Here is a 25,645-nt window from a genome sequence, read left to right on the forward strand (position 1 = left end):
TTCTTCACTGGGTTGATACGTCTTTAACCCTTAAATATGCTGAAATTTCACTTTATAAGAGATCAGCAGTCTCAAGTGTCCTCGCTACTGCAGAAAAATTGATCTTGGAGGTATTCTTTGATTTGTTTTGGCCATTTTCCTCGCGGTGGGAAGATACATTTTTTAATTGGCGCTTAACCGTTTAGGAGATGCTGGTCGTTGCGTAACAAGTCAATCCAGCTAACCCAGTCTCGCGATAACTGACGCCAACAGGGCGCACCAAGAGAGATCAAAGTCTTCCCCACCTGCTTCTCCAAACTCAGTAAAGATCTTCCCATAACTTGCCCACGCCAGCAAAAGCGCTGTAGCTCTTCGCAGCTTAGCTAAACAGCATCGTTCAGTTGGAGTATGATAGTTCGTGAGGCTGAATTTACCGGGTGAATGGCCAAAGTCTGCCGCCGTAGTGTAGAGCTAGTGTGTTGGCCTATCCATCAAAAATATTTAAGAAAATGTGTATAAATGGTATCGATTGTCCCTCGGCATTACATTGGCACCAAAAGTTCGTCCGCCTTAGCAGATAAAGTTTTGGGTCGGCATAAAACATGTAGTTAGGTGAGCCAGTTCATAGAAAAATTAATACACGATACGTAGCTTTCAAATTGGATGGAAAGCTAGATCTTAATATCCTCGCGTATATATCACACCAAATTGTTATTATTAGTAGCTATGTATCTCTTAGGCAAGGTGCACACGAGGTTACGCGTCATAGACGCGAATTAGATGCTGCATGCGAAATCTGTACGCTTTGATGTCGAGCACATGTACTTGAATGGAGACCTGTACAGGAGGCGTAAGCTGCATGAAAGCGAAAAAGCATGAAAACTTCATGTAGCTAAGCGTACAGAAATGTTGGTTCGCTGAGCGTACGCACGCTTGCAAAAAAGGAAGAACAAGATGTTTGTTTACATTTTTTTGTATGCAAATTTGTGTAATTAGTTAGAAAATGTTATTTTAGTTAATAAAAGTGCGTGAAAGGTATACTACCAAAGCGAAAAAGAGTATTCAACACCACAAAAGCTTGGTTAGACATTGTTGAAGCGATTAAAAGGCTAAAAAGGTGGAAAGTTGCCTTTCATAATTTACAAAGGCACGGGGATGCAAACAACTTTTAATACCTATTTTCCTTTGGTTTCGGGGACGGATATACCTGAAGAAATTTAATTTCTTATTTTTTTCAGTAATTGTTTACTTTTTGTAGCGACGCTCAAAAGTAGCTTCGTGTGCAGATCTTGAGGTGTAGAGAAATCGTAGCTACGTGTCATATCTTGTACGCGTCTATGAAGCTACGTCTCGTGTGCATCTTGCCTTACGTACAATTTGTTGAAGAAAATTCCTCAGAAAAGGATCGTGGCCTGTTGCTTCTTTTTGCGGGAAACCACAATACAATTCTGAATTGAAAATTCTGAAATGCGGTTAACCGTTGAGATTTCTTTCCCACCAAAAAAAGTTATTTCCACCAATAAAAAAATTCGGTTTAGGATAAGATATCATAATATTAATGTTAGAACGCAAAAATATATGGTAATTCTATACGACAGCGTGACACTGGTAATACGCGTTCAAAAATACCGAGATAGGTGTCAAAAGACTCGTATTGACCGCGACAACAATAATCCAATGGCGGAAAATAAAAATTTTAGATAGCTCAAAAGATATTAACGAAAAAACGAAGGTAATAGTCTAGTTGAGGGATCGACTGCTAATACGCTACCAAAAATATCGAGAGAAAAATTTTAACGCGTTCAAAAGATATTAACGAAAAAACGAAAAAAACCCGCGGGTACCTCCGAAACCGGGGGCGGATCCATAGTATTTTTCCGCAGAACACCTTTCTGCGTTGGCGGCCTTCGGCCGCGCTTATAAAAAATAACCCTGGGCTACGCCATGCTAAGTCCGGGTGTGTGGTATTACCGTGGCTACCGCCACGGTGATGCACAATTTTTTTTGGGGGTACAACACAACAACAACCACATGGAAATCGCCAACTTCAACTGCAAATATCTCTGGACAGAGATAAAATTTTTCTTTTCCGCCATCGGATTATTGTTCTCGAGATTAATACGCGTCTTTTGACACCTCTCGAGATATTTTTGGTAGCGTATTAGCAGTCGAACCCTCAACTAGACTATTACCAAAACGAAATATTACCCCGGAGTGCTCCGAAACTGAGGGTGGAATCCATAGTATTTTTGCGCAGAACACTTTTCTTCATTGGCGGCCTTTGACCGCGTTTATAAGAAATTACCCTGGGTGGCTCCAACACCAGTTTGAAGACCAAAACTATATTCGCGCAAAACACTAATGTTCACAATTTTGTTTGTGGGGACCACAAAATCATCAGAATTACAACAACCACATGAAAGTTTTTAATTTCTTTTGCAAATATCTTTGGACAGACCAACAATTTTTTACCTCCGCTTTCGGATTCACGATCCTGGATCTAAAACGCCTCTTTTGATATCCCTCTTGATATTTTTGGACGTGTATTAAGAGTTTCATGCTGTCTTACAGAATTACCAAATATATTAGGTAATAGTCTAGTTGAGGGGTCGACTGCTAATACGCTACCAAAAATATCGAGAGAGATGTCAAACGACGCGTCTTGACATCAGTATTAATAATCCGAAGGCGAAAAATAAAAATATTAACTCGTTCAAAAGATATTAACGAAAAACCGAAAAAAGACCCGCGGGTACCTACGAAACCGGGGGTGGGGTATTTTTGCGCAGAACACCTTTCTGGGTTGGCGGCCTTCGGCCGCGCTTATAAAAAATAACCCTGGGCTACGCCATGCCAAGTCCGGTGGCTACCGCCACGGTGATGCACAATTTTTTTTGTGGGTACAAACACAACAACAACCACATGGAAATCGCCAACTTCAACTGCAAATATCTCCGGACAGAAATAAAATTTTTCTTTTCCGCCTTCGGATTATTGTTTTCGAGATTAATACGCGTCTTTTGACACCTCTCTCGATATTTTTGCTAGCGTATTAGCAGTCGATCCCCCAACTAGACTATTACCAAACGGTTCTACCTTGTAGTGCATTCGTGCTTTTGCCTAATAGAAAACCATGGTTCAACTATATACAGGTTGGCTCATCTGTAAAGCAACAAAATATGTCTGTTCAAATTGTCAAAATCTGTGTATTGGTGTTGGTGCGAATGGTATGGAATGGAAACACAAAACTTAGCAGTTTTTGTATGTGTAAGTAAAATGTTGCCAATGTGTTGGTTTCATTTTGAGTTTGCCATCTCCTTTTGACAATCCCTTCGACCATGCAATGACATAAATAAAATCAGCTGATGATATGAGCCAACCTGTACATAATTGAACCATGTAGAAAACGAAAACGACACAGTAGATGCTTTTACAAATTCCCGGATGGTTTCAGGCATGGTTCAATTACATGGTTCAACTATATACAGGTTGGCTCATCTGTAAAGCAACAAAATATGTCTGTTCAAATTGTCAAAACCTGTGTATTGGTGTTGGTGCGAATGGTTAGGAATGGAAACATAAAACTTAGCAGTTTTTGTATGTGTAAGTAAAATGTTGCCAATTTGTTGGTTTCATTTTGGGTTTGCCATGGTTCAATTATGTACAGGTTGGCTCATCTCATCAGCTGATTTTATTTATGTCATTGCATGGTCGAAGGGATTGTCAAAAGGAGATGGCAAACTCAAAATGAAACCAACACATTGGCAACATTTTACTTACACATACAAAAACTGCTAAGTTCTATGTTTCCATTCCATACCATTCGCACCAACACCAATAAACAGATTTTGACAATTTGAACAGACATATTTTGTTGCTTTACAGATGAGCCAACCTGTATATAGTTGAACCACGGTTTCATGTAAGTATGACAGCGAGAATCATGTATGTTCCATACACAACATGTTCAAGGTGAAGAAAATTACATAACCTCACTTTTTTAGCAGCTCTGTTTGCCAGTATTTACGTGTACTACAAAAGTATCACACTTTTGGGTAACGTTTTACAAGACACCACCCATGATACCAATATTACAAGGTAACACCGGTGAGAGCCGAAATGACGTTTAAAAGAATTTTAAAATTCTCACTGCTCTCACATTTTTATTTTTGGTTTGTTTTCATAACAAAAATATAACTAACTGTAATATATGGTAATAGTCTAGTTGAGGGGTCGACTGCTAATACGCTCCTAAAAATATCAAGAGAGGTGTCAAAAGACGCGTATTAATCTCGAGAACAATAATCCGGTGGCGGAAGAGAAAAATTGTATCTATTTCCGGAGATATTTGCAGTTGAAGTTGGCGATTTTCATGTGGTTGTTGTTGTGTGTACCCACAAAAAAAATTGTGCATCACCGTGGCGGTTGCCACGGTTATACCACACACCCGGACTTGGCATGGCGTAGCCCAGGGTTATTTTTTATAAGCGCGGCCGAAGGCCACCAAATCAGAAAGGTGTTCTGCGCAAAAATACTATGGATACCACCCCCGGTTTCGGAGGTACCCACGGGTCTTTTTTCGGTTTTTCGTTAATATCTTTTGAACGAGTTAATATTTTTATTTTCCGCCTTCGGATTATTAATACTGATGTCAAGACGCGCCGTTTGACACCTCTCTCAATATTTTTGGTAGCGTAATAGCAGTCGACCCCTCAACTAGACTATTACCCAAAAAAGTAAAGGCGAACACTTTTCCGTGTGAACTTCGAGATAAGGGTGTTTATGTATGTCGAGATTGATCCGATATTAACCTGTTACAGTATCCAGATCGAAATTGAGCTAGAGTTACGCAGTTCTCCCCGCGTAGGTTGCTTTCCTCTCCTGCGAGTTTAGAGAATTTGACTTTAAGAACGGGTTTCACGGGGAAATTCGTGGGACAGAGGTCCGACTCCTTTTTGTGGTTATCACTGGGGACCTCTTTGTTATTTTCTTCTCCATACGGCTGAGCTTCCTCAGGATGCTCGCGGAGATGACTTCTTAAGTGCTTGGGAGGCGTGTCCTATTCAATCAGATGTATGTTGGGATGCCCAGGTTTCATTTCTCTTCCTAATAGGGAGTACTCTCGTCTCACCGTGCTTATGATGTTCTGGAGAAATAAGATAGCCCGTAGCAGTTCTGAGAGGTGTTTTGAGGCCTCTAGCTTCTTCCAGTAACCCTTCGGTCCACCTTTTAAGACTAGGATGAGGAGACCCTTCCCAGTATTGCAGTAACATGCCACGGTTCACTGTGTCAAAGGCTTTTGACTGGGCCTGGACGTCCTTGGGAAATCATCGGAGTACTGTGTAGTTGGGAGTGTGGCCTTAGACCAGAACATCTAGGAAAGTACACCGTCCAAGGTAGAAAATGCACAAGGTGATACGAGTCTGTTTCCCTGACCTACTCGTGTGCTGCTGCCGGAAAGAGGTGGATAAGACGGGGGCAGTGGTTGGTGCTCTGCCGTGTTGTGGCTTGCCGAGCAGCGGAGCTGCTAGAAGGAAGTGGGACGCTAAGGCGCAGATTAAGGGCGTAAGCACCAAGGTGCCACAAAATATTTGTACTATGACGCTGCCAAAAATACGATGCCCCTCGAATCTCTCATCGTAAGTATTCTTCTGGATCTTGCGTATCGTGGAGATCTGGTCGATAACAGATTTACCAGTTCTGAAACCACACGATAAATTAAATTGGTTGTAAATTTTTTGCGTGCGTATATTTGAATGCATTGTACCAAAAACGTACAACGTACTTTCGAAACGTGTTAGGTTAGAGCCCTTGCGAATTAATGTAACGATGTGTATATATCAATCGGAATTTGAGTTATTGCAAAAAATACAAGAAAACTCCGAGGGTAGCCCAGTACCTGTGCATTATCCGATATCATCAGAGCTATTACTGCAGATGGGATATTTGCGGAAAATATATGAAGAATATTCTCGCGAAACGTGAAGACGGTTGCGTAGCCCCATAAAGTGACAGTAGTCAAAGAGTACATGCGCGTTCTTTACCTTAAGAAATTTCAAGTACCAGTTAGGTATTCACCATGCGGGGGAAATTTCCGCAAACTCTTTGCAACCTAATGGAAGGGGTACTATCCAAAATTTCGCACTGGGCCACAGCCACAGGCTTGGAAGTCAACCCGGATAAAACTGAGCTTGTCCTCTTCACGAGGAGGTATAAGGTACGAAATCTAACACCGCCAAGAATTGGGGGTACGTTTTTAGCGTTTAGCGATCGAGTCAAGTATTTGGGAATAATTCTGGATAGGAAGCTATTATGGAGTGACCATATAGTGGAGCGATGCAAGAAGGCAGCAGCAGCGCTGTTCACCTGCAAGAGGGCAATTGGCAACTCCTGGGGATTCTCCCCCAAGGTAACATCTGGATTTATACAGCCATTGTGCGTCCGATTCTTCTTTATGGTGCCTTGGTCCGGTGGCCTGCACTAGCTAAAACTACCTATCTTAAGACGCTTAAAAGGTGCAACGGAGTTCGGAGCTCTGCACCGGGGCTCTCGGCTCCACTCCATCTGAAACACTCAACACAATGCTACACCTTCCACCTCTTGACCTGGTGGCGAAGGAAATAGCGGTCATCGCCGCTCTACGCATAAGGGAAACAGGTCTCTGGTCAAATGGATCTAGTGGACACGCAACAATCCTGGGCACGAGCGCCCCAGTCCCAATACCGGTGCGCACTGACTACTGCACGCCAAAAAACGTCTTTGTTAAAAATTAGAGTATATATATACCATCGCGACAGGACTGGAATACCAGACAACATACGGTACCGGGTGCCATCAACATATTCACGGATGGTTCTAAGCTTGACGGGAAGGTGGGAGCAGGCCTCTTTTCGCCGGATCTGGGTCTAGAGGTCTCTTCGCCTACCAGATTACTGTAGTGTTTACCAAGCGGAAATGCTGGCGATAAACAGGGCTGGGAACCATCTAGGGTCTATGCCTGAGGATGGTAAACGGGTGGTTATTTTCTCAGACAGCCAGGCCGCCTTAAAGCCCCTGGACTCATTCGTCGGCAACGCAAAGTCGGTCAATTAATGCCGCAGATCTCTTAACGAGATGGCTCAGCACTTCAGTATCAGCCTTATATGGGTACCTGGGCAAAGGGATATCGAAGGCAATTGCAGAGCAGACGAGCTGGCCAGAAGAGGCACCACCGACGATATCCTTCCGGGAAATGATTCGGTAGGCATACCCATGGCCACTTTCAGGCTTCGTGTGAACACAAGCACTATAAGAATCGCAAATGGACTATGGTCAGCCATATCATCGTGTGAGAAATCCAGGCAAACCTGGCCCTCATATGACGAGGGGCGCACAGAAGCGCTTCTGATTTTAAACAAATCAGCTCTATCGTACCTGATAGTGCTAGAATGGGGGTAACAACCTTCGACTGTTGTCGCAGCTGCAGATGTACAGAAGAGGAACAGAGCGTCCAGCACCTTCTCTGTCACTGTCCAGTGTTTAGTAGGCGTAGATTGGCTATCCTTGGTAAACCTTTTCTACATTACCTCGCTGAGGTCTCTTGCTATGAAGTAAAGGCTCTGGCAAAATTTATAATTTCCACGAGGTGGTTTGACCCGCTTTAGGCAGGGTAGGGGTCCTGTTGTTGTTGTTGTAGCAATGCTCGCCCCACCTAATAGCCGCGACCGATCACAAATTGTCATCAATATCCTCTAACGGGAGTCCAAGGAAACTTGCCGTTTCAACAGGGGTGGACCATAAGGAAAGGGGTGTTAGAGGCGTTGGTTCCACATTACAATTAAAGAGATGGTTGGTGTCATGTGGGGACACATTGCAAGCAGGGTATACATTTTGTATGTTGGGGTTGATTCTGGATAGGTAAGAGTTTAACCTGTTACAGTATCCAGAACGAAGTTGAGCAAGAGTGACACGCGTTTCCCTGGGGAGTATGCGTTCCTCTTCTGCGAGTTCTGGATATTTTTCTTCAAGTACTGGATTCACCGGGAAATTCCCGACATAAAGGTCCGACGCCTGTCTATGGAGTTCACCAAGGACCTGCTTGTGTTTTTCCGCTTCATACGGCTGGGTTCTCAGGTGCCGTATTTCCTCAAAATGCTTACGGAGATGACTCCTTAGGCCCCTAGGCGGTGCTGGTTCGTCAATCAGATGTCTGTTGGGATGCCCAGGTTTCTGGGTATTCAACAGAAACTGTTTGGTCAGCATCTCATTTCTCTCCCTGATGGGGAGTATTCTCGCCTCATTATGCAGATGGTGTTCTGGGGACATAAGAAGACAGCCCGTGGCGATTCTGAGAGCAGTATTTTGGCAGGCCTGTAGTTTCTTCCAGTGGGTGGCTTTTAGGCTTGGCGACCATATGGGTGACGCGTAGCACGTAATCGGCTGGCTAATTGCTTTGTATGTGGTCAAGAGCGTTTCTTTATCTTTTCCCCAGGTACTGCCAGCAAGGGATTTGAGGATTTTATTACGGCTCTGAATTCTTGGAACAATTGCGGTTGCGTGCGCACCAAAATGTAGATCCTGATCAAACGTCACACCCAAGATTTTGGGGTGTAGGACAGTCGGTAGCGTAGTGCCATCGACGTGGATGTTCAATATGGTCGACATTTGGGGCGTCCATGTTGTAAATAAGGTCGCGGAAGATTTAGTCGGTGACAATGCCAGATTTCGCGAGGCGAAAAAACTGGATCAAGCTGTCTTATAAGTGGGGCCGGATTTCGGTAATTCTCCCGGCGGGAATGAAATGTGCCGAGGCGGATTCAATGACCTTACGGAAGGCACGCTCCCCTTGGCGGGCATCAGTCGGGATAGGGAGGGCAGCAAAGCTGCTGTCTGTTGCAGATTTATATTCTTCCCACTTTCCTTCTTTGAAGTTCATGAAAGTGCGTTTTTCGGTGACGATGAAGTCGGCGGTACTACCTTTGTAGTAGAGCTGGTATATAGGTTTGCGACATCCGGTAGGGGTCCTCCTTTGAGACCGTATAGGGTATTACAATGGGCCCATTGGTGGCCTAAGTAGTGAGCTGTTACCATAGTGTTCAGCTCAGCCCTTGCAACCTAACCTAACCTAGCCTAGGTATTCAACAGAATAAGGGAGTCTGACTCGGAGATCTCTAGATACCCAGGTAAGGGGACATGTCAGAAAGCGCAATGACTAATTCCGGCATCACATTCACCCCTATTCTGCATTTCGATTACGTTCCCGTTCTACGCTCCGCTTTAATCGAAGTTTGAGTTTGGTATTCTGCATTACGACGGAATCGTAAAGAGAAGAGGAAGAGCAAATGATTTTTCGAAATCAGCTGTTGGTACAGAATGTGTGAACATTGGAACAAAATAAAATAAAGAAAATTTGTAAAAAACACTGAAAAACGTTTATATTTTATTATCCACGCCATTTTGTACAAAAAAAGCAAAAGAATATATTGCCGCAGTGTTATATTTTTTTGAGTGAAGTGCTTTCATAATTGTAAGTGTGTTTTTGTCGTTCTTTTGGCCAATTCCCTGCCGTGGCCACCAAGTTTTGTTAAAACGAATTCCTGCACGAATATAGTTGACATTTTCTGAATTTTAAGGATGCTAATTTCATTGCACTGGCCTAAAATACTTTATAAAGGTTTATTTATTCTTTCCGCAAGGATTGTTTACGTTTTCGCTTCACCTTCCTCTACGCCGGCAGCTTGCTTTGGCATATAACTGGACCCAACGAACAGACACAAATTATAGCTGTCTATTATAATGGAATCAATAGCCGCGGCATTATTTATAGAGTTGGAAAGCAACGCATACGGAAATTGCCAGGCGAGAATGGAAAGGCAAATATTGCGAGATTTGTGTAATCCATTTGAGATGAGTGACAATTGTAAGAAATTGAACTTAAAAGTGGTAAAGTTTAATGACTTATTTTCTTATTTAGGTTCAAAAAAAACTTTCGACTTAACAAGGATGCTTTCAAGTATGTGTTAGATACTTTTTCGGGGCAAATACGTCCAAGGACTTCGACATCGACATGTTGTTTTTGACCTGGAAACATAAAAAACAATCATCATCAAGCTTTCTACGTTTCTTAACAAGTTTTACTTACATTTTTGTTAAAATTCTGTTATAAATTAATAAAAAACTAAAAAGAAAATATTTTTCCGCCAACTAATTTGCAACTTAGAAAAACGGAACTACGATCGAAATGCAGAATACGCAAAATCGAACGATTCGAAGTTGGATCGAAAGAATTGGAGAATACCAAAATTGCCAAATCGAAAAAATTCCAATCCAAGTCGAAATGCAGAATAGGGCTGATTACTAAAAGTTTCGATTCTAGGGAACATGAGCAGAGCAATTGATAGTCAGTAAAGTTAGACAATTTATACACCCCATTTTCATGGCGAATTCCTTACTATTGCAGAAGAGGAAAGTAGACTTCCTGGGGGGATGCACGTCTTTCTTGCAACTGGTTAAATTCTTCATTATCCATAATAACTACTTCTTGTATGTTGGGCTAGTAATGTAGCTCCATATGACGAAAACCATATTTCTAATTGTTTTGGTGAACTTACCCCTGTTAAACATGCTAGTTTTCTGAGTCTTCCATTCGAAGATTCTGGTCACTTTTCCTTGAATAGAGAAATATGGTTTGAATGACAACTTTAACTGTTCCGGAATGCAACTGCTATATATATTCAGTTTGGAATAGTATCCAATATTTATTCATACAGTTTTAAACAAATTTTATTAAATTAGTTAAATATATATAATATACTCCATTTGACGTAAATGTATGTACATGTATTTTCAGCTGACTTTAAAAAACAGAGCATTTTTGTCCAGCAAAATAACAGTGTTATTTCGATAGAAAACTTATTGTTTTAATTGCTTTACCACTTTCCGTTACTTCTTCATATAAATAAAATTAATTAAAGGTTACACGAATACAAATTTATGAATTAGGAAATTTTCTTCAAACTGAAACAGCATGTGTATAAGTAGAAATAAGTATATAATTAAAGTGAAATTTTACCGATTCTAGTCAAGTTCTGTTCTTTCTTAATTATTATTTTTTGTTTATAATTCAAAGCCAAATGTACCAGTATTTAGAACATAAATTACTGGTAAAATGATAGCCTAAGATATATATTCTATCTTATAAAGCACAACTCAGAACGATGATAACAAAAATGGAGTGGACTTAATTTATAAAAATTTCATAACACTTACTTAATGTATATTTTTAGGCATATCCACGCTTTGACTATCATATTACTTGAAAGCCTGCAGTCACTATCGCAGTTTATTTAATTATATCTAAGGTCTACTCTATTCGAATTTCCGGTATTTAGATTGATTTCCGTTACGAATGCTTGGCGCTCCTGTCGCTGTAGATGTGGCTGTTGTTAATGATTCGCTGTTGTTGCTACCGACAGTTGCACTCACTAGTTGCATCCGACGTTTTACCACAATTTTCCGCCCCTGTGTCGGCACTAATGCGGTTGTTGTCACAGCTTTATTAGTTGGTACTTTCACACTTACCAACTCCTCTGTGTGTGTACTGCTGCTGGTACCATCATGATCGTTAGCAGCACCATCTGCACTGGTACTTATGGTATTATCATCGTCCTGTAATATTAAAAACGTTTATATATACTGATCATTATGTGTTAAAATATCAACGTACATCCTCCTGAACATCATCACCAGTTTCTTCCTCTTCAAACTCAATATTGAAGCCTTCTGGAGGTTCAACTAACTGGCCATTTAACGTAGGTAATGGTATTTCCGGTAAAATAATTTGATGATTTGGCCCATTGCGCTCATTCATAAGCTGCTGTAATAGATGCGATATTTCTTCACGTTTACGCGTCACCGTTATCGTGTCAAACCAATTGCTTAATTGTTTAATCGGCAGTCTGTAATCCTTAATGGGGTCCTTAAAAAAATGCTCTACATATTGTAACAAATATAGACCACAATCGGTAAAATTATTCTGTTGTGGAACTTTCGCGCAATGGCCCGGCATGTTATCTTTATTAAATACATGCGGTGTGACATCGGGCAATTTGGCACGATATTCACAAGAAAGATAATCTCGTAAAGTGGCAACTACTCGGCTCCGCGATGCTCCCGCCAAAGAATCAAAAATTAATATCAGAGGCTGTTTGATTGCTTGCGATTTTGTACCAGCACTAGTAGTATTATTGTTCGACGAGGAACTATTTCCGACTGTCGGTGGTGTTACTGCTGTATTAGATGGAGCGGCTGCGCTAGCTCCACTGTCCAAATCGCTATCTTCCGAAGCTAAATCACTTTCATCCCCTTCTGCCTCGTCACGCTCGCTATCATCATCCCCTACTCCACAGACTTCCGCCAACACATTACTACTATCCCGCTTCGAAAGTGGCGTAATTGTGGTATTGCCAATTTGTAATGATACCTTTTTCCCCTCTGTTAAAAAAAATATTAATCAAATTATCATCGATAAGATATCTCATTGTGTTATCAGCACGGTTAAAAATTTGAGTTTAAAATTAAAACTATTCATGGTTTGAACATTTTTTAGAATTTTTTTTATATTCAATTTCAAACCTTTTTTTTTGGTTTTGGGAGTGGAATCTTCCCATTGTCATTGGTGGCAAAGGGACTTGGTTGCCTCTAGTTAAAGCGCCAGGTTAACAAACATATAAGGGCAATATACTTGCAAAATTTGGAAGTGTTTAAGCAGCTAACATATGTCGAAAAGTAAAAACCCGCAGCACAATTTTTTATTTTCCTTTGTAATCTGGTCAAGGGGTGTTTGAAAGTCCCTTAAAACACCAGGTTAGGTGAGAGTTGACGATTCATATACTGATACATATATTTTTGAACTCCTTCTTCGGTTTAATTTTGATACTAACTTCTTATCAAGAAGGCTTAAACCTCAAAATAGTTTTAAAATAAGATCGAAAAGTTATGGCGGTTTATTTCGGAAAATAATGTAATCCGGTTTCTTTTTTTCTCTGCTGTCTCTAAAATTTGTGCGTTTCTTTGACAAAATATTTTCAGCCATTGTGCAGAGGGCTAGCTGATCTAGTTCAAAAGTTAGAATTTAGGAGAGCAACTTGAAGGTTTCATGTGGTCATACTAAATCGTTCACGAGATGGTCTTTCTAGTACCTTAATGGTGGTTGTTACTGGAACTTACCGGATCTGCATCCGGCAAAGGACCATCATATCGATAATGTTCCCCAAAACCTTCTCTAGAACAGGGTAACATTTTCCCAGAAGAGAAAACGCCATTAACAAGTTGTTTCTGTTAATTTTGTTTACAATAATGTATGCCATTGAACATTAAATGTTTTTCACGTTTTGTTCTAAATTTAAGATTGTTGTTGTTGTTGGTCTTTTGGTATGTTTTGTTAATCATATTTTATACCTCAGCGGATAGTCACCCTACAAGAAACGCTGATAGTTTTACTAATACACTCACACTTGTAATTGACAATGCTGATCCTGCGATGACGTAAACATTGATACTCAAATTTATGTATGTTCCTTTCTTCGCTTACGCATGTCCGCATATTCCCAACGACAGCCTATAATCAGGAAAAAGGACTCAAACTGGGAAAGCTTCGGACACCTGGTACAGAAAAAAAGAACATACAGCAGATACCATTATGCATGTGAGACAGATACATAATTCTCAACGGAATTTTATGTATGCTAGAACAGTTTATCCGATTTAATCATGTTGTCATATGACAATCAATTGATTATCACGGTTGTTTTGTTATTTTTTAAATTCCGCCATTTTCAACCGACGAAAACCATATAAAAAATAAGTTTAATAAAATGAAAAAGAGAGCATTTCAAAGATCCATGCTAAAAGAAAAAAAATCGAAAATAATATTAAAAAATACCAAAAGCTGTCTGAATGTATGAGGCGCACTCAAAAAATTGATACGCGAAAAATAATAGTGGTTAGTGGTGATTCATTTTTAAATGTGTTTCCGCATGAGGAATGCGCTCTTCTGTTGTTTTGTTATTTTCTGAATTTAAATTGAACATTCTGAACTCGAATTCTTATAAAACTATTTATTTTAAACAAATAAGAAACACGTATGCTTTTATCACGTACTAAATTAAAAACGTAATGAAATAAAGTAAATAAAAAGCAAAAAGCATTGTTTCATTTTTGGCGGAATATAACAATGGTCATTTATGATAGTATAACAGTCAAACCTGATATCTACAGTAAACTATCATTTATGACACTTTTTGATAGTTAGAATGTCAGCACTTATCCAGGAAAAGGAATGAGAGTGAGCAGTACGGCTATATACTTAATCAGTAGGCCATGTTGGTGTATAAGAAGGAGACAAAAACTCACACGTACACAGTTGTTTACATCACATTTGCGCAAGTCCCCTTAAGTTTGTGATAGAAAGTTTGTATGAGGCGCTGATCGTTAGGTTGACATTGCTGACAATCAGATGATAGTCATATGATAATCAGTATTCTTGTAGGGCAGCTATTGACATATTTTTTTTTAATGGTGAGTATAGAAATTGAAACACAGTTATTCGCAGGTGTTTTCACGAAACTAGAATTACTTAAGTTTTAAATTTGATTTGATCCTATATAATGTTCAAAAAGTTTTTGATCTAAACTCAAATTTGTAACCGCATGAATATATACTTTGCTTTTTCAGTTGTTGCGGTTCCACTGGAATATTCGTATCATATGTAACGGGACCTTTCAGTTTTGGAAAACATATAATAGCTAGGAACCAATGTGACTGCTCGTTGATTGGTATAATAATAAAATCCTTTTCAAATAAGTTCACATTTTTAGTCCAATTCTGAACACGAGCATGCCGTTTCTGAGCTGCAGTTTGTTTAACATCTTTATCTACGTTGTGATGGTGGCGTGTCAGCGTTGTTAAACGCTTATAAAAAAATGTACTGAATATAAAAGCACGTTCACGCTGAGCCTGCGGCACAACATTATTATGTACCCATTTTAAATAAAAATCTATTATGATATCATTCAAATACTGATCTGTAGCTAAACAAAGATAGTCCTCGGTATTAATTGAAATGCCACCTTTACCGGGAGGATAAATAAGTAATTGGCGTATTTCATTAGGATTCAGCTGCGTTGTAGTAACGGAAGTAGTGGTTGCGGGTCTGTTGTTATGAAAAATATTAATATGTATATACAAATTATAAATATAGCATCATATCCTTACTCATTCGTTTTATTTGCTAATTGACGATCTGCTGCTTCTGCTCGTTGTAGCAGATCTTGGGCATCAACGTCGGATATTTCATCGAAAAAGTCCCATATGGATTTTATAACGTTGCGAGACTGATCAGAGCAAGCGCTAAATTGCAATATAATTTTCCGTACTTGATATGGACCATTTGGTGAGAAATATGCAGCTAATTTTTGAGATAAAACAATAAAAATAGTTATAACTGTACCAAGCCAGTTAAGGCACACCAAAATACTAATGTTGTATATACGATTATTATTATTTCTCGGTTGGCAGTAAAGTAGATAATTAGGCGCGAAATTAAAGGAAATTGGTAATAGTCTAGTTGAGGGGTCGACTGCTAATACGCTACCAAAAATATCGAGAGAGGTGTCAAACGACGCGTCTTAACATCAGTATTAATAATCCGAAGGCGGAAAATAAAAATTTTAACGCGTTCGAACGATATTACCGAAAAACCGAAAAAAGACCCGCGGGTACCTCCGAAACCGGGCGTCGGATCCATAGTATTTTTGCACAGAACACCTTTCTGCGTTGGCGGCCTTCGGACGCGCTTATAAAAAATAACCCTGGGCTACGCCATGCCAAGTCCGGGTGTGTGGTATAACCGTGGCTACCGCCACGGTGATGCACAATTTTTTTTGGGGGTATAACACAACAACAACCACATGGAAATCGCCAACTTCAACTACAAATATCTCCGGACAGAGATAAAATTTTTCTTTTCCGCCATCGGATTATTGTTCTCGAGATTAATACGCGTCTTTTGACACCTCCCTCGATATTTTTGGTAGCGTATTAGCAGTCGACCCCTCAACTAGACTATTACCAGGAAATTATATGGCTTAACCATCTTATTCACAAACCATAAGTCTCCTACGATAGGAAATGTCATTTTAAAAAGCTTTATAGCCAATTTTTTTTTTAATGCATTTGAAAGAATGTGTGCACTGCATACGATGAGCTTAGATAAGGCCAGTAGCCAAGACACTTCAAGCCATTCTGATTCCCTATTTCATTGCTCAATTTGCGTCTTGCCCATCATCAGCATGGCTAGCGAAAACTACATAGCACTACCACCGCGCTAAACACACAAGCAGGTCCTCAGTGAAGACAGGCGTCGGACTTTATATCAGGAATTGCCCGGCGAATCCAGTTCCTAAAGAAAAATACCCAGAACTGGCAGAAGAGGAAAACCCTCTCCTTAGGGAAACGCGTGTCACTCTAGCTCATGGGCGTACTTAAAAGCCCTTGTAGGAAAATTAAGTTGCCGAAAGAAACGGCTGGGCACTATCTTTCTTTGTATCCTTTAACCAAGAGCACATATTTTATAACACGCCAAGATACTTTATTTCCTTTTAGTCCTCAAACGAAATCTGGTAACAACACGGACATATTCATTTTATCATAACAATCTAAGTGTTTTAGTGATCTGCTTTTATCTAGTTCGAACGTAGCCTCCTAACAAATTCAGCCTGTTCGAGGTTTTTATTGACCTAACCTTCAGATTCCGACATATTCAACGGTATAAAGTAAAATATTTACGTTAAAATCCAATTTACACATAACGGTATACAATATCACCTATGATTAGAAAAATATATATATTTACTACGGTAACCATCTCTATAGTAGGTTTCGATTAAAATCGACAGAGCCGAAGGTTTAAGGGGTAAAAAATGTATCCTAAAGCAGTCAGTGAAGTAGTACACCGTAAGTCTTCAGGGAATATTTTAGGGTTTAAAGAGCCACAAAATTTAAATATATGCTTTAAGTAGTATATATTGATACTTACAACCGTCCTGGGGCGTGCCATTATCTTTCATTTGTAAGCTAGTTTTGATGTACTGCGCGCAGTTGCGTAATGTGTAGAAACATAACATCGACTCTGCTACTTTCGAGAAGTGTGCAATGATTTTAACAACTTCACGTTTATGAATATGCAATGGGAAATTCTCGTTTGGATTTGATACTAAAGGCGCTACAATACAAACGCCTTTTGATGTAAAAGTGACCTAAAACAAAATATATTATAAATAAGAGTGCGTGTATAGATGTTGCCTTTGTAAAATATCACTTACCGGTTCTTTTGGTTCAAAGCGGTATGTACCTATACGCACAATTTTACAATTCAACGCCGTGCTTAGTTTATCCGTACAGTTTGAGAGATCAGTCACATCATCTCGCTGAAAATCTGGAACAGGTAAATTGCAGGCATGTAGGTCAGTTAAGCAGAGAAAATAATCATGCATTTTAGATTTAAACCACATTAGGAGATTTAACACCACTTGTAGGTGCTGCGTTTTTATAATTAACAAAATTCCAAAGTTTTAAGGGAAGAAAGTTTTGAAGCTGGTAGTCCAAACATCATTATAGATCCCCAGGTAATATGTATACGAACATTTCCCTTTCACACGTTTCCACAACTTTCGTTTGACACTTAATGCAATAGAGCAGACATGCTTTTCTTTATTTTATATTCCTACCTTCCAGTTCCATTGCTTTGTTAAGAAGTGAAAGTTGACTAAAAGTAAAATTGTGCCTTTTTATACATGAAAAATAATAATTTTTATAATAGCGCTATGAATATTATATTTGCGGAACTGGCCTTCATCGAATTTGGTAACTTTGCTTTACTTTTAACTTCGAAAATCATGGCGATGTTTGCCAATCGCGACACCTGACGGAAATAACTAATTAAAATTACAACTTGATATAGTGTTGCCACATTTGAAGAAAACAAATGTGGTTGATGCCGTTTTCACTCACGACCCTGTAAGAACTTAATCAGTTAACGCCGTTGTTTCCTTCAATAATAAACATACGGCTTAAGGCACCTCTTTTTTTCGAGGGGTGGCGGGGGTCCTAAAAATCACAAAATTATCATCCGCAACTCTAGGAAACTCTTAGTTTATGAAATATAAGCCTTTTAATTTCCAAATTTAGTAAAATTTCAACTTAAGTCCTGCACTTAAAATTCGGGTCGCACATGTCGATGGCGATATCAAAAGACGCGTATTTGCGTCAAGATTCAGAATCCGAAAGCAGAAACTACATTTTTTATCAAACAAACAAACGAAAACAAATGAAGGTGGTGAATAGTGTTGCCAGCTCCGCAACAATATCTTTTTAACTTGGTAGAAGATTATAAGGTGGTGACACGTCGAAATAAATGCAAACAAACATACACTATCAATGTATTTTATTTTGTAATTCTCTGAATAATTTGAAATTAATGTATTTAATTGGAACAAGTGCAGAATACATACATTTGTCAAAAAAAAAAATAAAAAATTGGAGAGATTTTTATGCTGATTCCAACCGTAATTCTGCATAGAACACCTTTCTGCATAGGCGGCCTTCGGCCGCGCTTATAAAAAATGACCCTGGGCTACGCCATGCCAAGTCCGGGTGTGTGGTATAACCGTGGCTACCGCAACGGTGATGTCCTTCTGCGTAGTACACCCTTCTGCGCACCCCAAATAATATTAGACTACAATTATTAAAAGTGTTTTACAAAAACAAAATATATTAATAGTGTATGTTTGTTTACATTTATGTCGACGTGCCACCATCTTATAATGTTCCACCAAGATAAAGATATTCAGCCCGATTCTAAACAAAAATTCCGTGCGAGTTTTTTCCCGTCTCCCATTCCTCGTATTCTAAATAAAAATTCCTTGTGAGTTTTTTCACTTCTCCCTTTCCTGAACAATGTTCGAAAAAGCGGAAACCGGTTACGGGAGAAAAGTAGGTATTCAGACCAATTCTAAATATTCTCGCGGAATTTTGTTCTCGCGGATTTTTTTATTCCCGCGGAAAAATTCCTCCAATTCTGTTCTCCTAGGGAGAACAATAATTGGGGAATAGGAATTTCGAATTTTCGAAGTCAGCTGTTTTGTCAATTGAAATTTCGTTGCACATTTCTTATTTTGTTTAAAAAATTGAAAAGTTTAATTATTGTTGCAAATTTGTTGGAAATTAAGAAATAAAATATAAACATTGCACAGTATTTATTGCATTTCATGTGGTATTCACTGAAATGAGTAATGAATTGGTGCCACAGCAACATCAACAGCGGAACATAAGAAGAAGACGGCCGCACACAAATCTGCCGGAGTTGCCTGCTTTCATTCAGCAAGGCAATTTTCTGGCGGCCAAGTTGAGTTGAATTCGTCCTTCATCATATGCCAAAATCTATTTAAGCCTTATTAAAAAATCCTTGCGCAATTTCTGGATATCTGCATCAAATTTGTATACCAAGAGCTCTACCGTTGCTTATGATATACTTTTCAACTTAAAATAAAGAATATTGTGGTTGTAGTTGTTGTTGTATTAGAAGTGAGAATATTGTGGTAGAATATAAATACATCTTTTAGCACAAATTTGTACAAATAAGTGTTCTTTCTTAAAATAACCAATTTCCTTTAACTATTTTGATGCATTCCCTTTAATTTAATAAGTGAAAAAACTCCTATGAAATGGCAGAGAAATCTTCCTCTCCCTCACATTCATAATACCTACTTTTCTCCCATAACCGGTTTCCGCTTTTTCGAACATTGTTCAGAATAGGAGGAAATGGAGAAGTGAAAAAACTCACAAGGAATTTTTATTTAGAATACGAGGAATGGGAGAAGGGAGAAAACTCGCACGGAATTTTCGTTTAGAATTGGGCTGATTATGAATGTGAGGGAGAGTGAGATTTCTCCGCCATTTCATAGGAGTTTTTTCACTAGCTAAATTAAAGGGAATGCATCAAAATAGTTAAAGGAAGTTGGTTATTTTAAGAAATAACACTTATTTGTACAAATTTGTGCTAAAATATGTATTTACATTCTACCACAATATTTTCACTGTTAATACAACAACAACCACAATATTCTTTATTTTAAGTCGAAAAGTATATCATAAGCAAGAGCTCTCCCCTCTTTGTATATTTGATACAGCCATCCAGAAATTGTGCAAGGATTTTTTAAGGCTTAATTAGATTTTGGCATATGGCGAAAGGCGAACTCAACTCGACGTGGCCGCCAGAAAATTGCTTTGCAGAATGAAAGCAGGCAACTCCGGCGGATTTGTGTTATCCCGCCGTCTTCTTCTTATGCTCCTCTGTTGATGTTGCTGTGGCACCAATTCATTACTCATTTCAGTGAATACCACATGAAAAGCAATAATGTGCATTGTTTATATATTATTTCTTAATTTTAAACGAATTCGCAACAATAATTAAACTTTTCAATTTTTTAAACAAAATAAGAAATGCGCAACGAAATTTCAATTGACAAAACAGCTGACTTCGAAAATTCGAAATTCCTATTCCCCAATTTTTCTTCTCCCTAGGAGAAAAGAATTGGAGGGATTTTTCCGCGGGAATAAAAAAATCCGCGAGAACAACATTCCGCGAGAATATTTAGAATTGGTCTGATTGTTGCGGAGTGGGCAACACTATTCACCACCGTCATTTGTTTAATTGCAACAACGAAAAAAGGGACAATAGTACCAACGGGTTTTCCGCGAATACCTTTTAAACGAGATAAAAAAATGTAGTTTCTGCTTTCGGATTCTGAATCTTGACGCGAATACGCGTGTTTTGATACCGCTATGGACATGTGTGGCCCGAATTTTAAGTGCAGGACTTAAGTTGAAATTTTACTAAATTTGGAAATTAAAAAGCTTATATTTCATAAACTAAGAGTTTCCAAGAGTTGCGGATGATAATTTTGTGATTTTTAGGACCCCCTCTACCCCTACAAATCAGCAAAAGTTTGAAAATCGTAGCACCTTATATAAAATCCAACCCTAAAACTTAGCTACAGAGAATTGTTAAACTCATCAGCTAAGTAAAACACTAACAATGTAGGTTAAGTACTACTGACATATGTATATGATGAATTTCATATCAAAACTGAAATGCATTGAACCCAACCCCCTCAGATTTTGATGAAATTTTGCATACAGGTACACTTTACCAATACAAACACAACCTGCTACAACAACAACAAACACAGCCTCATTTTTAGAAATTACATTTTTGAAAAATTGTGGGTGTGGCAAGGTGTCAAAGTTGTGAAAAATACGTGAAAAATGAGGGTAATAGGTACTTTTGAGCTGTCACAACTACGGAACGGCTCAACCGATTTCAAAGGTATTCGGCTTCGAAAACATACACAGTAAAATTTAAAACTTGAAAAAAACTTCAACGGCCAAGCGTTTTAAAATGAAATGTATTTTTATTAGAAAGGTCTATTTAATATACATATATAACATATCCAAAAACTAAAATGGGGTTTTTTCTTTTTTTTTATAAACATATTTAAGTAAATTCATCTGCCTATATTTTGATATCATAGTACTTTTGAGCTGTGATAACTACGGAATAGCTCAGCCGATTTCCAAGATCTTGGTACCATTAGAAAGGTATTCAAATAGTAAACGTATACTGTGAGAATTTTTATTTCATTTCGCTGAAAAACCATTTTTTTTAAGTTTTTTAAAAACTAAACTTGGAAAAATTACAAAGATGAAGCATTTAAAAAGAAAAAAATGCTTTTCAGTGTAATACAAATTTTCGATTTCCGATTAGAAGACCTTTCCAATGGTACCAAGATTTTGGAAATCGGTTCAGCCATTCCGTTATCACAGCTCAAAAGTACTATATCAAAATATAGAGAGATGAATTTACTTAAAAACTTTTATGAAAAAAAGAAAAAAAAAAACGCCATTTTAGTTTTTGGATATGTTATATATATCAAATAGACCTTTCTAATAAAAATATATTTTATTTTAAAACACTTGGCCTTTAAATTTTATTTTTTTTCAAGTTTAAAATTTTATTTTTGAAACACAAAATTTTTCAGTGTAATAAATTTTTTTTACAGTCGAATACCTTTCCAATGGTATCAAGATCTTTGAAATCGGTTGAGCCGTTCCGTAGTTATCACAGCTCAAAAGTACCATAATATCAAAAATAAAGAGATGCATTTACTTAAAATTAAAAAGTGAAAAAATACGCCATTTTAGTTTTTGGATATGTTATATATATTAAATAGACCTTTCTGAAAAAAATATATTTTATTTTAAACCGCTTGGCCTTTGAAGTTTTTTTCAAGTTTCAAATTTTATTTAAGAAGAAAACAAATTTTTGCAGTGTATTAAAATTTTTTTTACAGTCTATGTTTTCGAAAGCCGATCTAAATACCTTTCCAATGGTACCAAGATCTTTGAAATCGGTTGAGCCATTCCGTAGTTATCACTGCTCAAAAGTACCTATTACCGTAGTTTTTCACGCATTTTCACAACTTTGACACCTTGTCACGCCCACAATTTTTCAAAAATGCAATTTCTAAAAATGAGGTTGATTTTGTATAGGTAAAGTGTACCTCTATGCAAAATTTCATCAAAATCTGAGGGGGTCGGGTTCAAAATGTGCCTTTTTTTATAGGTTTTGATATGAAATTCATCATATCAGTGATTGTGCCCATCGCCAAAATCAAAGGATAGATGAGTTTTCACTGAGAGCTTTTCATGGCAGAAATACACTCGGAGTGCTTGCCGAACACCCCCCGCTTAGGGAAATTTTCTTCTAATTGAAAAAGCTTGTTTTTAAAATTTTGATGTTGCTTTGACCGGGGTGTGAACCCAGGGTCTTCGGTGTGGTAGGCGGAGCGCGCTACCATCACACCACGGCGGCCACCAAGTAAGTACAAGTAAGGGCTTAAAATCAGTTTTTAATAACGGACTAGCAATGTATAATGCCGTCCCAGATGAAATTAAAAATGTTAGAACCTTTGGATCGTTTAGGGAAAAGATAGGCCTCTGGTTAGATGCCAATGTAATGACTGATGATTAATGTGATATAAAATAATATTTAATAAGTCTTTTTATTTTAGTTTTTAATTATAACTAACTTAAATATTATATACAGCTGGCTTTTAAACTTAATAAGAAATAATAATTGTATAGAAATTAATTGAATTAGCCGTAGGCTACTTTTTAATAAATAAATATTAAAGAAAAGAATAAAAACAAGGTTAGTAGGATAAGTGAACTGCTAATTATTAAGAGAGGAAGGAATAGATTGTTTAACGCTGAAAGTAATTCCGAACTATCAATTGTGCTTGAGTGAGAGTTATAATCCTGACACAGACCGCGGAAGGGTTCATTTAATTCACAATTGGTTCTACATTGTTTCAAGTAGAGGGGGCTTAAAATGTCGTTGGCCGAGAAGGAACATTAAAGTTAACTTCGCTTAGTAAAAAGGACTAGAAACCTAGCCGTTCACTAATTTGATCACAAATATTACTCCAAGCATATCTCTTCGACTTGCAAGGGTAGAAATAATCAGACCAATTCTAAATATTCTCGCGGAATTTTGTTCTCGCGGATTTTTTTATTCCCGCGGAAACATTCCTCCAATTCTTTTCTCCTAGGGAGAAGAATAATTGGGGAATAGGAATTTCGAATTTTCGAAGTCAGCTGTTTTGTCAATTGAAATTTCGTTGCGCATTTCTTATTTTGTTTAAAAAATTTAAAAGTTTAATTATTGCTGCCAATTGGTTTGAAATTAAGAAATAAGGTATAAACAATGCACATTATTGCATTTCATGTGGTATTCACTGAAATGAGTAATGAATTGGTGCCACAGCAACATCAACAGAGGAGCATAGGAAGAAGAACGGCGGGATAACACAAATCCGCCGGAGTTGCCTGCATTCATTCCGCAAAGCAATTTTCTGGCGGCCAAGTCGAGTTGAGTTCGCCTTTCGCCATATGCCAAAATCTATTTAAGCCTTCTTAAAAAATCCTTGAGCAATTTCTGGATGGCTGCATCAAATATGCGAAGAGCTCTTCCGTTGCTTATGATATACTTTTCGATTTAAAATAAAGAATATTGTGGTTCTTGATAAACAGTGAGAATATTGTGGTAGAATGTAAATACATATATTAGCACATATTTGTAAAAATAAGTGTTCTTTCTTAAAATAACCAATTTCCTTTAACTATTTTGATGCATTCCCTTTAATTTAACTAGTGAAAAAACTCCTATGAAATGGCAGAGAATCTCCCTCTCCCTCACATTCATAATACCAACTTTTCTCCCATAACCGATTTCCGCTTTTTCGAACATTGTTCAGAATAGGAGGAAAGGGAGAAGTGAAAAAACTCACAAGGAATTTTTATTTAGAATAGAGGAATGGGAGAAGGGAAAAAACTCGCACGGAATTTTCGTTTAGAATTGGGCTGAATATAGCTAAGGTCACATTAAGCAGCACTTCACAGCACTGCGCTACACGCCAAAATGTTATTTGCATGTATGCTTATGGGGCAATTCATATTAAGCGTCAGCAGCATTATGCGACCCGGCACAGCGCGTCAAATTTGATCAACTAGGCAAAAAAGCATATGAGAAAATAAGAAAAAATAATATTTGGGCAGAAGTATGCAAAGAAATTGGAACAGAATTTGGATATTTCCCAAATATTATTTTTTCTCATGCTCAAATATATTTTGCAGCGCGGGGTAATGCAGCCAAGTAATTCACCCCTCCCTATTCGGCTTTTTGCCTAGTTGATCAAATTTGACGCGCTATGCCGGGTCGCGTCTTACTGCTGACGCTAGATGTGAATTGCCCGCCTTAAGGCCACACTACGCAGCACTGCGCTTCACGGCAAAATATTCTTCATTGCAAAATATTCACACTTAGCGTCAGCAGCACAGCGCGTAAATTTGATGAACTAGGCAAAATAGCCGCATAGGGAAGTGTTGTGAAGTACTGCTGTCGCTATGTGTGAATTACTTGGCTGCTTTACCCCGCGCGGCAAAATATATTTGAGCTACTATCTTCCAAAATGCAGATAAACGAGGAACAGCTACTTATTCTAATAAGTAATTATCTCGAGCTATATGATTTGAAAAATGAGCATTACGTGAATAGTACGAGAAAAAATATTTGGGCCGAAATATCCAAAGAAATTGCTGCAGAATTTGTTGCAACAGGTGTAAAATTATAATCAATTGCGCAAGGAGCTAATAAAGACACCAAAGGCTTAATCGTGGTCTTTTCCATATTATTGTTATCGCTGCTGATGCAGAACCCGTCGATTATACCTTTTATGAGAAAATCACAATTAAAATCGCAAATTCAATCCACTGAAAGACTTCTAGTTTAAAGCGATATATTATATAAGATGTAAAAATATTAAAGTAAAACAATCACCCTTATTGTCATTGTCGTCGTCGACATCGCCGTTGTTTTTCAGTCGACGTCAAATCGTATCGACGTCGTCGTCACTTCCGACACCAAATCGGTATTGGCTAAGCTTGTTGAGACGACGACGACAACTTATCGATAAAACGAAAGAAAAATATACCATCTCTGCCATTTCTG

The 25,645-nt window shown here is 38.2% G+C and overlaps 1 protein-coding gene across 2 annotated transcripts in view; it reads right to left on the minus strand.

Moving 5' to 3' along the window:
* Nucleotides 1-10,677: 10,677 nt before the first annotated feature.
* velo (veloren) overlaps nt 10,678-25,645 on the minus strand; it is a 219,342-nt gene continuing 204,374 nt past the window's right edge. For both annotated transcript variants that reach the window (XM_067789032.1, XM_067789031.1), the window contains 6 exons: nt 17,340-17,452; nt 17,054-17,273; nt 15,232-15,424; nt 14,679-15,169; nt 11,684-12,450; nt 10,678-11,625 (listed from right to left, as the gene is read on the minus strand). In XM_067789032.1, the coding sequence (XP_067645133.1) occupies nt 11,326-11,625; nt 11,684-12,450; nt 14,679-15,169; nt 15,232-15,424; nt 17,054-17,273; nt 17,340-17,452 (2,084 nt within the window). In that variant the 3' untranslated portion in view covers nt 10,678-11,325. The remainder of the gene's footprint in view (nt 11,626-11,683; nt 12,451-14,678; nt 15,170-15,231; nt 15,425-17,053; nt 17,274-17,339; nt 17,453-25,645) is intronic.

This window comes from Eurosta solidaginis, chromosome 5 (genome assembly GCF_040869045.1).
Source record: "Eurosta solidaginis isolate ZX-2024a chromosome 5, ASM4086904v1, whole genome shotgun sequence".
Classification (NCBI taxonomy): Eukaryota; Metazoa; Arthropoda; class Insecta; order Diptera; family Tephritidae; genus Eurosta; species Eurosta solidaginis.